This window comes from Pleurodeles waltl, chromosome 7 (genome assembly GCF_031143425.1).
Source record: "Pleurodeles waltl isolate 20211129_DDA chromosome 7, aPleWal1.hap1.20221129, whole genome shotgun sequence".
NCBI lineage: Eukaryota > Metazoa > Chordata > Amphibia > Caudata > Salamandridae > Pleurodeles > Pleurodeles waltl.
The window spans coordinates 12282808-12299923 of NC_090446.1; the positions used below are offsets into that span (position 1 = coordinate 12282808).

General features: G+C 48.0%; 1 protein-coding gene across 2 annotated transcripts in view; it reads left to right on the top strand.

The window, feature by feature from the left end:
• The window catches only part of LOC138303550 (ovostatin-like), a 131994-nt gene that overhangs the window by 107573 nt on the left and 7305 nt on the right, over positions 1-17116 (top strand). For both annotated transcript variants that reach the window (XM_069242791.1, XM_069242792.1), the window contains exons 29-33: positions 3331-3551; positions 9467-9682; positions 10334-10458; positions 11903-11993; positions 15957-16028. In XM_069242791.1, coding sequence (XP_069098892.1) covers positions 3331-3551; positions 9467-9682; positions 10334-10458; positions 11903-11993; positions 15957-16028 — 725 coding nt within the window. The remainder of the gene's footprint in view (positions 1-3330; positions 3552-9466; positions 9683-10333; positions 10459-11902; positions 11994-15956; positions 16029-17116) is intronic.

The window sequence follows — 17116 nt, forward strand, 5'->3', positions numbered from 1 at the left end:
TTTATCTTGATCTGAAGGAAAAAAAAAGATTAAAGTAGCAAACTCTGCTAAGTTTAAGAATTTATTTTGCAAGGTGAGAAACTTTCCAAAGTGCAAGGATTGCAAAGTTTAAAAAAACAAATAAAAAAGTGACCGTTTTTGTGGCCCAGTTGGTGTGAAACATTGCCAGTGTTGTCCAAGTTGCAGTCACTTGGCATCCACGCCCTACACTTCTCAGCCAGATTTCCACTGTGGTCGCCAAACAGCGACTGTTGAACCCCTGCTGCTCAGGGCCAGGGGCCGCACACATTGGTAGCCGATACAGCGTCCTTGCACAGGGTCTGTTCTTAAACATTTTTTCTGCATTCACACATAGCTCAGGGATGCAAATAGCACCATCTGCAAGGGCAGGATTAGATTCCTCCTTCCCAAACCTGGTGGCAGGGATGGGCGCTTGCCGGTTTTCTCAGTAGGTGCTTTGGTGAAAGTCGGCGACCAGCCACAAACTTGTATGTTTACGGGGACTGACGAAGAAGGCGACCGACAATGCTGGGGCGAAGTGAAGGTGGAGGGTCTCTCTGTGTGACTTGGTACCATCTGATGCAGTACCCAGGCCCTGATTACAAGCATGGGTGCATTAATCACACATGACTAACAACACCATGGGGTACGTTACTTGAGTGCAATACATACCACCTATTATGAGTTGTTGGGGAATAACGTGTAGGTTTCGATGTTTAATGCACCAAGCTCTGCATGATGTGATAAATACCACACAGTTTCCCCTGTTAAACTCAGCAGATTTCAGCTGATGAAATTTAACGATGAGTGAGTTCTTAAATACAGTTTTTTGGGTGCATTAAATACCTAAAAACTTGTAATTCCAACCCGAGCGTAAACAGGGGTTTACTTTCTTTCTGGCACTTTCAGAAGATTCTGGATAAACTAGTAATAATCTAACAGTCGATCCCAACCTTTTTAGGACCTCAACCCACTTTTTGGAACAAGAAACTTTTCCAACCCACCTACCTTTTATAAGGGACATGAGGGGTGATTTAATTTCAGTTTAAATAATGTCACTGAAGCATGGAGTGGCTCGGCACTGTCATTTACAGACCACATATTTTCCACTGACGGCCACTTTGCACAGACATACATTGTTACTGATGAAACTATATAGCGCGCCAGTGGTAATGTGTGGCAATTGGATTTTACACTTATCATTTACGCCTCACCATGTAAAGTGGCCTGATTTCCTTTGACCCTACTAAAATCTGCTTCCCACACACTTCAGAATGTATGGCTTCATGTGCTTTTGTTTTCATAACTGCTGAATACATACAGATCAGTTTGTCGTTTTTACAGGAAACAAGATCCTACAGCCTTTCCTTTCACACTCCCTGTACTCCAGCAAGATTGTCACATAATTCACTTTAAAAAACTCCCCTTGCTCTGCAGTCGGAGAAAGGAGAATAAACACTGATCCCCATGTTAAGACAATAGGCTGCGGTGTGTCAGAAGGCATAGCCTGAGGTTTGCCTTCTGTCTTGGAAGGACAGAAAAATGACAAGATAAATATAGAATTTAAGGGCATCTTCATTTCTTGCTCAGACTTTCCGGACCCACACTTTAGACACGCCGGTCTATTAGGCCAGTGATTGGCCAAAGAACAGGTGGGATTTGTTGCCTTCAGAGTAAACTAAACCCTTTGAACAGTGAATCAGTTCACGGTTTCTGAATGTTGCAAAAGGTGAGAAAACACCTTCATGGTAAACACAAATAACTTGTGCCTAAATGTGAAACGGCCTGTAGGGAATTACAATCAGTTTTACTTACCAAAAGTGTTTTTTTTTCTTTTTCACAAGGAGCACCAAGAAATGAGTGAAGTATAAATGATTTAGTTAATATTCATCTACTCCTGTACATGTTGTGTAAATTGTCCCTTGATGTTCTTTCTCATTGAGCCAGTAACATTGTTGTCCCTCCTGACTGTCCCAGGTTCTAGATTTATTGAAGGAATTACCAGGAGGGTACCCGTTTCTAGCGGGTAGAAGCCGAAACAACTCCCAGAATTAAAGCCCTCAGTTGTTAAGTAACGACTTACTTTTTGAGGCAGTTTCACTCCCTGGAAATCCTCTCAAACGTACCTCTGTTTAGGCAATATTAAATATATTTACAGGATGGGGATAGGAAGTGAACATCCCAAAAATGGATCACAGTGCAGGGGAGGAGGTTTCTATTTGGGGAAACATATTTTCCACAAGTGAAAGTCTGAAATGTTCTCGAAACAAGGGCAGTGTGGCAGAAGAAAGTTTACAATTTGCTTTTGTTGTACATTGGGCTTATAGACTCTATCACAGGCTGCAGAATATGTTCTACCTAAAAGTAATATCCGCTTGTACCATTAATCGCATGCCCCAAGTATGCAAGAACTAAAGTTTGCTGGATTTATTTGCCTTTTTCTACATCGGGTGATAACCGAGTTTCTCTGGATTTAGGAATTTCAAATAGGTCAAAGTTTGGATAGTGATTCATTCATGTTGGTATTTTTTAATCTGTTTTTGGAATCCAAGATTTAAAAAAAAAAAAAGAAATCCACTTCTAATCATTGAATAAAGTATAGCGGTGGCTTCAGGTGTGTGGACAATCCAGAACCACTTTGGACATGTCCCGGGTTTGGCTTCTCTTCTGCTCATAACACGCCTGGTCATTCCGTGAAGGTCCGCACTGTGTGGGATTCACGGGAGGCGGCAGGGATGCGCCTGGAAGAGAAGGTTTGTTGACCACGTCTACACTGGAGCCTGAGATGTTCAAAAACGGGAGACTAGACCCGTGTAGGCAGGGCCAGCTTTAGGGTGGTGTGACGAGCGAGGCAGCACTGGCCTGAGCTCAGTCCAGGGCCGTGGGCAGTGAAAGCCGCCGTTTCAGTCCTTGTTTGTGCACAAATGACGACAGAAGAGAGACGAGGACTTAGCTGGGTTCTCCAGGGGGATTCATCATCCTTCCCCCAGCGGCTTGGCTCTCCGCTGCTCTCTGCCCCCAGGCTGCTGGCAGAGGAATGCCCCCCCCACCCCCAAGTCACGAGCCACACAGCGCAAGCGCAGACTGTGCTTGAGCTGTGTGGCCCTTAACTGGGCTGCCGTGCACACTGGGTGAGCTCCGCTCCTCTGGCGGGGCTGGCAGAGCTTTTGGTGAACGCCGGGCTCCAAGCGGAGCGCCAAAAACTCCATTAGCTCTGCCAGCGGAGCTCCCCGCACACACCTGGTGGAGAGCTTTCTGCTGTGGAGTGCAGGCTGAGAAGCTTGTGGAGATCCTTGCAGGACGGGTTATGACCTCTGCCTCTCTTTCCAGGAAATGCTGTGTACCTGAAAGGCCCGGAGGTGCCCATCTTCAGGGACTTCTCTTCGTTCCGCAGGAGGGCCCGTTCCTACGACATCTACATGACTTCCAACTACCTGCTGTGCCATCTCATGAGGAAGGACTTGTCTGCCAAGGACCTGACCCACGCTGCCGGCGTCGGCCAGTGGCTTGGTCGCCAGATGAACCCCAATGGAGGATTTGTCTCTTCTGCGGTAAGGTGATCAGTCTGGAAGGTACCTCAAATGACTTACATGACCCCCAAAAGTGCAGCAGTGTCCCACAGAGACCACGCTTTGGCAGTATGGAACTACATGTACTCTCATGAGGAGGTTCTGCTAGCCTGCACACTCACTGACAGTTAATGCTGGAGCTGTCATGTTACCCACAAATTATTGGGGTCACACGCAGTAGGTCCGCTAAGCCCCACAAGATTACTGTGAAACGTTCGGGGGGAAAAGTAAAACTGACAGGTGTCCCTCCCCCCTCCCCAATGAGTGATGCATCCAGTAGACATTCCTACATCTCAGACAAACCTGTCATTGAACCCCTCTTCTGAGATAGCATGGGCACAGTCCCACCCCGAAATCAGGGTCACACACAATAGCGTGTATTTCACACTCTGATTTATTATACACGGTCTGTCTACACATTGTAGGTTAGATTAATTGTATATTATATTAGAAACTCTGCAATAACTATACACATTTGGGCAAAGTTTGAGTAACCCCAACCTTTTCTGCCACACCCCTGTTCTGCGTCTGTAAGCCACCCAAGTACTACTCGGCGTCTAATGCCGAGTTTTAATAGTTCTTCCTGATATGCCAAGTTGTTACACCCTCTCCACACCCCTTATGTCCCTTCAGGCCTGATGTTCGCACTGAATATTTCAGGATCCCCTCCAGGAATTGGTCCAGAGGTCTGAGCGATATTTTTCCACGTAGGATAGTCACAACCTGTTGACCAAGACTGCCTACAGTGGATTAAATGTTGCAGCGTAAAACTGCATTCGTGGGATACAAAATGTGCTTGTAAGGCAAAAAATGGTTTAACAGAAATAAATATTGGATGGGCACTGACTCGTGCAAGAGCTCCCACGTCAGCCGCACTACAGGACACACATTGGCCAAACCATCGTATCTGCCTCGCCTGGCTCACAATTTCACATGCATGGGCTCATGGCGCCACCAAGCGTCTACTGTAGGTATAACACGCAAAGACACTTTTGTTTCACTAAACATGAAGCAGTCGTTGGCACGGTCTAGCAATCTCTAGTGTGGTAGGTCTCATTAGATCACATTAGATCTCGCTGAGGCTGTCCTTGCCCAGATGCAGAAACCACTTGCCCCAGTGAGTGACTATGGTCCATCCTGGTCACACCCTCATACCTTGCCATACTGATGGAGCAGGTGGATGAAACTGAGTGCCAACCAGGGTATCGAACACTTTTCACTGCTAAGCTGCATTTAATAATAATTACTGCGGCCCCTTGCAGGGGAGCTAGCCGCATCCGAGGGCTGTTGGAAAACAGCGGGGAGCAGATGTGAAATACGGGGGGGGGGGGGGAGGAGGGGATTTCTGGTTACGCCACATCTTACGCTGGCTCCGAGGCCTGGTATCTAGTGCTTACCAGCTGGCCCTAAAAGGATTTCAGGTGCAGCTTTACCAGAAGTAGTCATTCTCCCAGGGGTTCTGATCACACGGCCTGAACCCCTGTTCCAGTTGTGCACTGACTTCTGTGACTTGTACATTGCCAAGCTAAGTGACTGGTCGACAGGTTCAAGAACACTATTTGTGCCAAGGGACCTATGCAAAAAAGACCTGTTACCCTGGCCGATCAATGCACACGTTGGTGCATGCAAAGGACCCTCCGCGGTGGCCCCCAGGAGTGTCGGTGCATGGCTGCCTCACAGCAGGTGCATTCTTGCACCTCCTTTCATGGGGTGCCCGGGGCCCCGCATCCTCTGAAGTGACCAGGCTGCTGTTTGGGGTATATGTGAGCCTGCAGCGCCCCCTGCAGCCTGAGCGGACACCTGCACAGCCCAGCATCAGGGTGGGAGATAGAGCTGAGCTTATCATAGGTTTTTTCTGGGCTAATTTCTCTCTGCTAGGATAGGTTTCTCCGACGGTGGACCTTTGAAGCACTGGCTCCAACCGCAGGTCCTTTAATCCGTCTAGTATTAAAAACAAAAACCCGCTCACGCCCCCACCCTTATAGGGGCCCCGTGCACTGGCCAGCTGCAGCACTCTTCCTCGGAGCATGACACTGACATGTGAAGAAGCCTGCGCAGGTGGGATCTGCTGCTGTACATTTAATGGGAGAGTACCTGCACTTCTCACCGCTGCTGCAGTACATGTAATGGGAGAGTACCTGCACTTCTCAGCACTGCTGCAGTACATTTAATGGGAGAGTACCTGCACTTCTCAGCACTGCTGCAATACATACAATGGGAGAGTACCGGCACTTCTCAGCACTGCTGCAGTACATTTAATGGGAGAGTACCGGCACTTCTCAGCACTGCTGCAGTACATTTAATGGGAGAGTACCTGCACTTCTGAGCTCTGCTGCAATATATTTAATGGGGGAGTACATGCACATCTCCGCACTGCTGCAGTACACTTAATGGGAGAGTAACAGCACTTCTCAACACTGCTGCAGTACATTTAATGAGTAGAGTACCGGCGCTTCTCGGGGGCAGACAGGTACTATACTTAGTGAGTACCTCCACTGCCTTATTTCCATTTAAAGCACTGGGTATCGGAGCTACACAACAAACCACTCCAATGCCATAGTGTCACCACTATCACGATAGAGCAGCGCTCACATTTTGTAGCCGCTAATGATGTCACCCCAGCCAGGACGTACATAAAAGATCTCAGTGACATCCCCCCCGCTGGCCAGAACTAGCGTGGACCGTCCTGAGACCAGTCCATCTGTGCATGTTACTGGGGAGTCCAGCGAGGGCACATGTTCTCCCAGCACAGTGGGATCACAGAGGGTTCAGGACTGTCTTAACGATAACAGGGGCCACTGGAATTATGCGGTTGTGCGGCTGCGACGATTGTCTCATAATTGTAGATTTGTCACATTTCGCACCCAATCCATCATCTGTCACATAACCTACAGATTTTAACAAAACAAAAAAAAAATCGCGCTCAAACGGTTCAAAAGTTACTAAAAACGCAGCGAGATGTGTTGCTGCACAGTAGAAGCCCCTTTGCAAAGGTTGATTGGCCACTTTTCTGTATCTTATTGTGATATTAGGTATTAAACTGATACTAATGCAGTGCAAGTAATGCCCAGACAGGGCTCACTTTCACAATGACAAAATAATGAGGTCATACTGTAGCAAAATGTGCTGCATAATGCAGCCTAATTTGCATTTTCTTGCTGCATAAGTTACTTAGCCCTGCGGCGTAATTTGACCCTCCCCTGCCGCATTTTCCGGTAGCCCTGATGATCTCTTTGGAGGAGGGGGTACACAGCTGTGTGAAGGCATCAACCTCTCTTGTCAAGACCTCTGGAGCTGTGTCCCTCCCACCCCCCAAACTGTGCACGCAGAACATCAGTCTGTAGCAAGAACCCCCCCATCCCTTGTCCAACTTCTGAAGAAGGCGTTGTTATCTCAGTCCAGGGACATCCTTTCCTCTCACCCGGGACACCTGAAACTTTTCTCCCAAACCGGAAAACGTCTGGGATCTGAGCAGATACCAGCGACCCACACTGTGTCCACCCTCCCCCACTGGAAGTATCCATTTGTAGATCAGCTGCTGAGGGAAAGGCCCTCAAGGAGTTGATGCTTTTACAGACCTCGCTCCTTGGTTGAGCAGCCAATGTAAACATCATTTAATGACTTCAAACTATCTGCGGCCACCATTGCTTCTAAGACGTTTAAATGTGGATTAATCCCAACACCTTTAATATTTCTTCATGCCACTTAAGTCTTTTATCTTCCTCATTCTGTACAGTGACCGGGGGCTCTTTACATTTTCCAGGGGGCGGTGGGATCCACCTGCATGTGCAACAAGGCACATTGCCCACCCAGTTTAACCCTCAACTGGCGATTTTGGTGGTTTCTCCCCCTGTCCTTCGAGCCAAAAAATAGATGGTTTCACACTGCATTCAAGAGCACAATATACAAAGGAAATTTGCTAGTGTTTGAGAGCTTACATTTAGTGTTGAAAGATAAATCCTGTCTGCCTTAGCAAACACCATGCATGCGCCTATCTGCGCGTTTTGTTCCTGGACTGGATGGCACTTTAATGAGGCAGCGTTTTGCACTTTTCTGCATGTAGGAGTGCTTGTAAAGTGCCACAGAGCGTTCAGTGTGGGGCTGCCTAGTGTGTCATGGGGCTGCCCAAAACTGCGGCACAGGGAGAAACCCAATGCATTACAGGGCTGCTCAGGGTGCCACGGGGTCTGCTTAGGGTGCCATGTGACTTCTCAGTATGCCACATGGCTGCTCAGGGTGCCAGGGGGCTGCCCAGTGTGCCATATGACTGTTCATTGTGCTGGGTACTGCTCAGTATGCCACGCAGCTGCTCAGGGTGTCAAGGGACTTCTCAGTGTGCAAGGGGGCTGCTCAGTGTGCCACATGGCTGTTCATTGTTTCAGGGACTGCTCAATGTGTCACGTGACTGTTCATTGTGCCAGGTACTGCTCAGTGTGCCACATGGCTGCTCAGGGTGCCATGGGGCTGCCCAGTGTGCCATATGACTTTTCATTGTGCTGGGTACTGCTCAGTATGCCACGCATCTGCTCAGGGTGTCGAGGGACTTCTCAGTGTGCAAGGGGGCTGCTCAGTGTCCCACATGGCTGTTCATTGTTTCAGGGACTGCTCAATGTGCCACTTGACTGTTCATTGTGCCAGGTACTGCTCAGGGTGCCACGTGGCTGCCCAGTGTGCCAGGGGGCTGCCCAGTGTGCCAGGTGACTGTTCATTGTGCCAGGTACTGCTCAGTATGCCATGCGGCTGCACAGTGTGCCCTGGGGCTGCTCAAGGGGGGTCAGACCCTTACAGAGTACACATTCAACAGTTTCTTCAATATTGCTATGAAACCAAGCTTTAAAACCTGCCACATATTGACGTGCCCCATATTGGAAAGCCGCAGGATATGCCACGTGGCATGCTTCTCCATCACCTATGTGGGATTCCTCCTCTTCTCAATCTTTCGTCTGATCACAGCAGAAGCCCTTCAGTCACATGAGCGCATGATGAAATGCAATAAAAGATGCCCCCACTTTGCCACAGGTAAATATGTGCTGTTTTCATCATTGCTCCATGACAGCAGTCTGGGTTCTCTCTCTGTGTGACCTTGGGCAGGAGCAGATGATCAGTACAAGAGGGATGGACAAAGAATGAGGCACAGTAGAGGTGCGGAGCAGAAGGTTGGCCTCAGTGCCTGAATATCCTCATGGGTGATAAGCAGCGCCCTAAAAATCGACATAACATGTGGGGGGTCTCAGGAGGGGGAACAGAGGAGCCGTGACTGGTGGCGCAAGGCAGCGGAGCGAGGAAGGAGGGGTGATGTGATGGGGTGACGTGCGCTGGATGAAAAGGCATCCCCTAAACAATGAGTGACCATATAGGGTCCCTGCGACGTTGAAGAGCTCTTAACTTTGACCTTCTCCCCATAACTGTTTGATGCTTGCAAAATTTTAATAATGAAGAAAAAATACTTGAAAGTATATTTGGTTGGGAGGAATTCTCAGCAAACCTCCACTTTTTTTTTTTTTACAGGAGAGTTAGTTTGCAAAAGTGTTTTTGCAGGAGTGTTCATTTTCAAACCTCGTTGCGTTACTTTTCAACTACAGTGAAAGTTGTGCACTTGGTCAGTGGTGTTCAGAGGCGCTGAGCCCCCAGGGATTGTTTCAAACTCCCTTTAAGAGAGCTGCTCCATATGTGGCACAGTGTGGCATCACTCGCCCTCCTAACTCATGCCTTTTCTTGCGAAACCTCATCGTATGCGGTTCCAACCGTATGAGACTCTTCCAACCTGGTCTTTACATCTCTTATGTTTACATGTGCGTTTCCAGGACTGTGTATAATGCCTAATCTCAAACCCAACGCTACTCCCGCTAGAGGCATTACTTCCCTCTTTGTAAAGTAATGCATGTTTACATTTCCAGGACACGCCCACCGCCTTTGAAGCCTTGTCCAAGTTTCAGCTTCTCACCTATGCCCCAAATGGAACAAACACCGTGAACCTCAACTCTGGCGGAACCCAACTTCAACAGTTCCAAGTAACCAAAGACAACCAGGTTCTTCTGCAACGCGCCACCTTGCCGACGGTTCCTGGGGTCTACTCAGCGAATGTGAGCGGAACCGGTTGCGTTTACTTGCAGGTGAGTGAAGGACGGCACCATCTCACCCTGGGGTTGATGCAGATAAGGAGGTTTACATAGTGAAGGTACTATGGTCCTGGGTCAGAGTTCATCAGTGGGCCAGTACGCGCACCTGTCAGATCACCTCTTCCTTGCACTATAAGGATGAACATGTGGCTCCCAACTGAGACCCTTCAAACATACTGTTCATCTACAAACACTTCTCTGAAGGCAGCAAGGACCACTTCTGTCTCCTTTGAACCTTAAATCCTTGAGCTCTCCTACAGGAGTCATGGATTGACATGAGGGCCTACACCCCTACTCCTTCCACCATCAAAAAGTTGTGTCCAAGTCCTGTACTGGAAGCTGCTAATGCAGCGTCAGCTGTTTGAATCTTGTTTACTCCTTGTTTGTTTCACTAATGTCCCTATTTGACTCATCAAGACGAGACCCACTATCTCATGAAGCCACGTCTCATTGAATGAACATCCAGTGATGCCTGCTGAGGGGTGGGGGGTGTTATTCTTTGACTTTTGCTGGTGGTAGGTACATGATGTGGACTGGAAAGGTGACCTATTTGGAATTTGTTTGGTTGTGTTCCTCAGAACGATTAATACCGCTCAACATTGAGAACATTTCTCATCTCTTTTATTTTGCTCTCTTCTGTTGTAGACCACGCTTCGATACAATATTAAGTTCGCCAACATCAAAACCTCATTTGATATCAAAGCTTGGACATCTCCAGCGACCTGCGTCGAGGGAGCACAAGCAAAGTTCGATTTACACATTAATATCAGGTACTCTTACAATTAAAGAGTTCCCTCTCTATAGTGTGAATAGACAGGATTTCAGTCCTATCTGAGGACAGCCTCCAACCCTTTTCAGGTGATCACATAATTCAGTCAGTCTTAGATTTCCGCCATGCATCCTCTGCTAGTGTCTCGTACTTCGTCTGTAACCTCTGTTGTGAGTGGATATTCTTTCTGTCTTATCTTTTGGTGAAAATGAGTTGCTGTAATCAATGTGGCTTGTGATGCACACCGGTGGACCTAACTCGACCCCGTGGTGCCTGGGGGAGCTGAAAGTGAGACAGGCCAATCGTTGAATGGGAAGTGTGTAAAATACACCTACAGAGTCCCACCAAACCTTTGCATAAATGCTGAGCTCTACTCTCCCATAAATCTCTCCAAATCAAGAGGATGGATTATGAAGGTTAACAGATATATTCATATAAACCAAAGGCAATACTGACATTCTCAGTGGCAGCTTTGTAGTGAATGGTGACCTCTCCTTTAAATTCCCACCTCCTTTAAGTGGGAAACGTTTGATTTGACCAACATGTCTAAGGGCCCAATAGCTCCTGTGTGCTTGTGACCGTCTCCTTTGGGGTTTCACTGGAGACCTTTAGAAACACCGGCATGTCTTTGGGTTTCACTGGTGACCTTTAGAAACACCGGCTTGTCCTTGGGTTTCACTGGAGACCTCTGGGAGCACCCGCTTGTCCTATGGTTTCACTGGAGACCTTTAGAAGCACCGGCTCATCCTTGGGTTTCACCAGAGACCTTTACAAGGACCGGCTCATCCTTGGGTTTCAGGACCTGCTCATTCTTAGGTTTCACTGGAGACCTCTGGGAGCACTGGTGTGTCCTTGGGTTTCACTGGAGACCTTTGGGAGCACCAGCTTGTCCTTGGGTTTCACTGGCGACCTTTACAAGGACCAGCTCGTCCTTGGGTTTTACTGGAGACCTTTAGAAGCACCGTCTGGAGACGTGGTGTGGGGTGGACTCCAGGCTCCCTTTGAAAGCTGTAGGTCTGGCATCCAGTTTGATGCTTTGTTGTATGCCCAGGGGACAGACCTTAATTTGACAGGAGCCATGAAGAATGGTGTATTTTCTTTTACACTTTCTGATTCATGAAATACTATTTAATGTTGTTTGAGGCATTCCCTGGTTTATAATTGCTCAGTGAGACATGTTTGTACTGTTTTTGTCTTTGTGGCTTTTTATGTCAATCTGGTTTTTATGATTTTTTTTTTTTGCGTTAATTATGAATGTTGATGGAGAGATATTTCTAAGTAAACTGAACAGCCTTCCCTGGTTAGTTAAAGGTTGAACATTACAGTTGTGACATCTTAGAGGAAGTCCAGTGGTGATCTTGTTTCCCTATAATGCCCAGCAGACCAAACTTGACTTTCATCATAGCTCAAGAGCTAACTAGAGTTTTAATGTTTCTTTCAAACAGTTACACTGGGAGCCGGAACTCCTCCAACATTGCCATTGTGGACGTAAAGTTACCGTCTGGACACAGATCAGATGACGCCTCCCTGAGAGAGGTAAGGGGTTGAAACTGGGCAGAGGTTGGGGTTTGAATGAGGTGGAGGATGAAACAAGATGGTGGCGAGTCCACATTTGTCCTCTGCTCCCTTCCACCACACACAGTGGAAAGGAGAACAGCACATGAAGCTGCTCAGGAAAATTCACCTGAAACTTTATAAAAACGTAGGGCCATATTTATGAGGCAGTTGTAATGTTTGTACCATGCAATGTGGTGCATGTCTGATGCAAAACTGTCAGGTTTTTGAAGCCATGCTCTTTGCATGGCTTTGAGCAGCTCCAAAAATCTGACGTAAGGCAGTGCAAATCAATGCATCGCATTTCCCTGCCCTGGGAAAGCTTTCCGTGAGCGTTGCCGTGGTTGTTCCCATTCAAATCCCATCATTTCTAATGCTTTCCCAGGTTTACAAGAACATGTAATCCTGGGAATGAGCAAACAAAATACCTCCCCAGGGGAGGAGCAACAAGTAGACCTATCTTTACTTCTCCTCATGACTTCCTCTTTCTGTGTGCTGAATTCCGCAGCACACAGAGGGATATGCGTCTCTATTTTTTTTTTTTTTTTGCGCAGGAAGGTGCCCGTTCCTGCACAAAAGCAATCCTGCATGCAATGCACACAGCCTTGCATCATGGTGCAAGGGTGCCTGCGTTGGCGCTGGGCAGCCAAGACAGCACTTGTGCAGGGGAAAAGGCAGGAATGTGCTGTTTGCTTTAAATACAGCACATTCCCGCCCTTCCCCTTTGACGCAGGGCCGTGCAGCAAGGTGAGTTGCTGTGCTGTGCCACTCTCCCATAAATATGTCCCTTATTGTAGTCATTTCAGTGACAGCAGTTGATGTGAAGTGCAAGGGAACTATTCAACTATGTAATCGGTGCACGCTGTAATTATAATTACCATTGGAGTCCTTCACTGATGAGCCCTATAATTCGAGAGCCTCTAAGAACCCTTTCCAGAGCTTGTAATGGGGGCCATCGCCTAGTACTTCCCAGTGTCTCATCTTCCACCGGTGAGGCATCCAGCCTCCTTCCCTCATGGTGCACGTAGAGTAAACATCCATATCATAGCCCCGGTACTAACTAGCCCACCTGGTCGTCCTTACCTGCCTTGGGTTCAAGACCCGAAGCTCACTGGACCGGATCACAGGGGCCTGTTAGAGTGTCACCCCTGTGCGAACGGGTGCTTCTGCAGGGCTCGCAGTCCTATGTGGGGCAATGTTTATGGCACCTGGGTAATTACCAGCAGTTTGCATCCTTAGTTACCTTTTGGCAGGTCAGACCTGCTGGAATATTAGGGGAAACCCATCATTTAATAGGACATGTGGACTTTGGTGTGGTAAGCATCGAAGTCTGCATGTTAGTCCCTAAAAGTCTGCCTAGGCAATAATTATTTCATGTGCTAAATTCCAAACCCCCCAGTGCAGAATTGTTGTTGGGTGTGAGGTAGTAACGAATACTCAGACCACCTTTCTACCCTTTCTGTCACCTGCCTTTGGCAATCATGAGCCCCCATAACTGGTCCTCCATAAATGAAATGAGTGAGTAACCCTGCAAGACTTGGGCACCTGGGGCAGCTGCTGGCAAGATCCGTTTGGATTTCAGCAATTGTTATGCATCACATAATCCCTGTGTAAAGGTTGTCCAGAGTTGCACATGGCTGTGGACTGACCTGTGAATCAGCCAGTCCAAAGCCTAGATCTGTGGCCCTTCGCTCAAGGGCCAGTATGGCTGGAAGCTGGGAGCCCCACTCCTAGCACCATGTACATTCCCACCCCTTCCCTGTGCTTGGCAATACTTGAGTAGCAGACCACGAAACCCCACAACTCCCACTTGTAAGAAATGTTAGAGTTGGTTGTATACAAAAATAAGCTTCTTAGTGACTGTATGTGCGATGGGCACTGTAGCCGTTTCATACTCTAAACAACATTGGTGAGTATTTAGAAGGAAGAAAGGTGGGGTGCAGTACTTTTAGTGGGAGAGTACCCGCACTTCTCAGTAGCAGAGAGTTACTCCAGCCCAGTGAGTACCTGCACTTCTTAGCAGGGAGTTACTCCGGCCCAGTGAGTACCTGTACTTCTCAGTGGCAGAGAGTCACTTCAGTCCAGTGAGTTCTTGCACTTCTCATTGGGAGAGGGTTACTGCGGACCAGTGAGTACCTGCACTTCACAGTAGCAGAGAGTTACTCTGGACCAGTGAGTACCTGTACTTCTCATTAGCAGAGAGTTACTCCGGACCAGTGAGTACCTGCACTTCTCAGTAGCGGAGAGTTACTCTGACTCTGTCAGTACCCACACTTCTTAGCAGGGAGTTACTCCGGCCCAGTGAGTACCTGCGCTTCACAGTAGCAGTTACTCTGGCCCAGTGAGTACGTTCACTTCTCATTAGCAGAGAGTTACTCTGGACTAGTGAGTACCTGCACTTCACAGTGGCAGAAAGTTACTCCGGCTTAATGAGTACCCACACTTCTCAGTAGCAGAGAGTTATTCTGACCCAGTGAGTACCTGCACTTCTCAATAGCAGAGAGTTACTCCGGCCCAGTGAGTACCTGCACTTCTCATTAGCAGAGAGTTACTCCGGACCGGTGAGTACCTGCACTTCTCATTAGCAGAGTATTACTCTGGCCCAGTGAGAACCTTCACTTCTCAGTGGCAGAAAGATTCTGTGTCCCAGTGAGTAGCTAGGAACACGCTCCTGGAGTCCTGCCTTGATGTTGTGATGGATGAGTTGACCTGTGCAGTCTTGATTCAGTCATCTGCTTGCCCATTGTTGGCTCGGGGTTTGATAGTGGTCGCCCACAGTCACCCATCCTCTGTACCAGTGCTCCCAGCCCGGAGGGGTGTTCAGCTCATGGTTTCTCAGAGTTCCTTCCCAAGCTGTGTCCGACTCTACAAGGTGTTGCCAATCAGCCTTCAGGACCGCTCCCTCTACCAAGAGGCAACGAGCGCAGCAAGCCCAGGAGCTCTGCACCAGTCTGTCTGTAGCCCAGCTCTGCACCTCACGTCTGGTGGTGTGTGAGGATCTGTACCTCTGTGGGTCCTCCCAGACCTTTTGTTCTGCTAATATGTGAAATTGTCCTCACTGAGGTGTTGAGCCTCTGCTGAAACCAACTGAAGCCAGTGGTTGCAACTTTGAAATGGAAAACCCTGCCTTCCCGGAAGTCAGCTTGGAATTTGTTTCCTGGAAGGCTTCTTGTGTCACTTGATGTAGTAGATCCTGTGTGAATGACCTAACTGAGTGCACCGATTTAGCTCTAAACCCCAACCACTAATCCTCGGGGTAAATGGGAGAGCGAAAGTGTGATCGAACTTGTACAGTGTAACCAGGAAACATTGGATCAGTACTGGTTTCCCCACTTGAGCAACTTGTGTGACCCTGCGCAATTGATGTGTTTTATTGCACTGTGACAACTTCTGGGTGGGAGCAATGCTTGCCAGTAGTCTAACCCCCCTTGGTATTATTCAGGGTACCCTTCCAAACCATCGACTTTTGCCCAAGGTGCCATTATAGACAGATGGGCCCCTTATGCATCGCTTCATCCCTGAATGTCAGGGGGGGCACTTGTAGAAGACCACACTGGTGACCCTACATTGGTTTTGTCATAATCAAGCCTGGCCAGTGAGGTGTAGCTTGAATCCTGTGGCACAGCAAGCGAGGGACCCTGGTCTGGGCATATCCTAGGGCACTTGGGTGACCAAGGACCGGGGGGGGGGTATGGCTTGGGTTGTCACCGTGCTGGTTTTATACCGGCATCACTTAAATGTTCTTGACAGTAATACATGTATAGGAATCTCCCCTAAAACTGGTATTTTTCTCTGGGAAGGTGGCAGCCCTATCCTTGGCTCAGTTTCCCAATTAAGATCTGGCGTAGCCATCTTTAGTGGCGTGTCTTAAAACACGTTGTTCCTTTCTAAATGTTTAGTTGATGTGCTGTACTTTTTCTTATTTCTCTTTCTCTCTTCACCTAGCTGAAGGACCAGAGGGTGATTCCCAGATTTGAGACCTCTCCCCCTGGCCACGTCGTGTTTTACTTTGATACAGTAAGTGAATATGTGTTATTTTATTCATGTCCAAGAAGATAAGCTCATTCGAACTCTGAGATCTGTCTCTCCTCGTGGAATGGTGTTTGAAGTTCCAGTTGTGGTGGACTTGAACCGTTGAGTGCCTGCATCCTTGGTGCATTTAGTGAACGCTGTGTGACTGGTGCAGGTGGTTGATGGCTCCTATGCAATACTTTGAAATAAAAAGAAGTGCCAGGGGCCTTGTCAGGAGGCCACTGCAACTGGCACCACCCATTGCCAATGTCCGCACTGCCAATGACAATTTAGACTTTTTATACATTAAAAATGACTAATACCTGCTACCCAAGCTATTCGTTTATGCTTTGGGTGGCAGGTATTAGTAATTTTTTATGTATATAGAACTCTTAAACAAGTGTTGTCTTCATTACAAAATTAGGCAAACAGCGCCACCATGTGGCTTTCTGTCATAGGTGCAGGTTTTGGCAAGTAAGTGCCACGCCTGAGGGCTGGGAACCACCGGCTCAAATTAAGCACTGGCTCTTTGTTCCTCCTCTACAGTGTAATTGATGCGTGCTTTACTTTTATGCTTTACTTTTTGCTCAGTTGTCGCTCCTGCCCAGTGGCTGGAAATCCATTCATTTCCATTTTACTCAGATAAGCAGCTTGAAGACTTGCATGATCTCTGCCCCTGCACATCTCAGCTGTTCTCATTCCTGATCTTTGTGAAACACAGTTGGCCAGTTTGATACTTGGGGTTCACTGGTCACCTGTGGAGTCTCAGCAGAATTCTTCCAACCACAAAAAGAGCGTTCTTGTGGTGGGACCTCTTTATTTCGCTTTATCTTAGGTCACTACTTGCCTTACTGTTGGGTAGACAGATACCTAGAACCGTTCGTACTTTGCTGTGACACGGACTCGCTGCAGAGACCAATGGCCAAGAAAAGAAAGTAAATTGTAGCGGGCTGCAATGCAGTTGGTTTAGGGGCGGCCACAAGCAGGATTCAGGAGTCTCTCATGGACCCCCCTAAAGTCTAAAAGGTTCTTTCTTGGAACTGGGGCAGGAGTGAAAACTCAACAATGGGTGTGCAGTCTGGATGTGTGAAGCA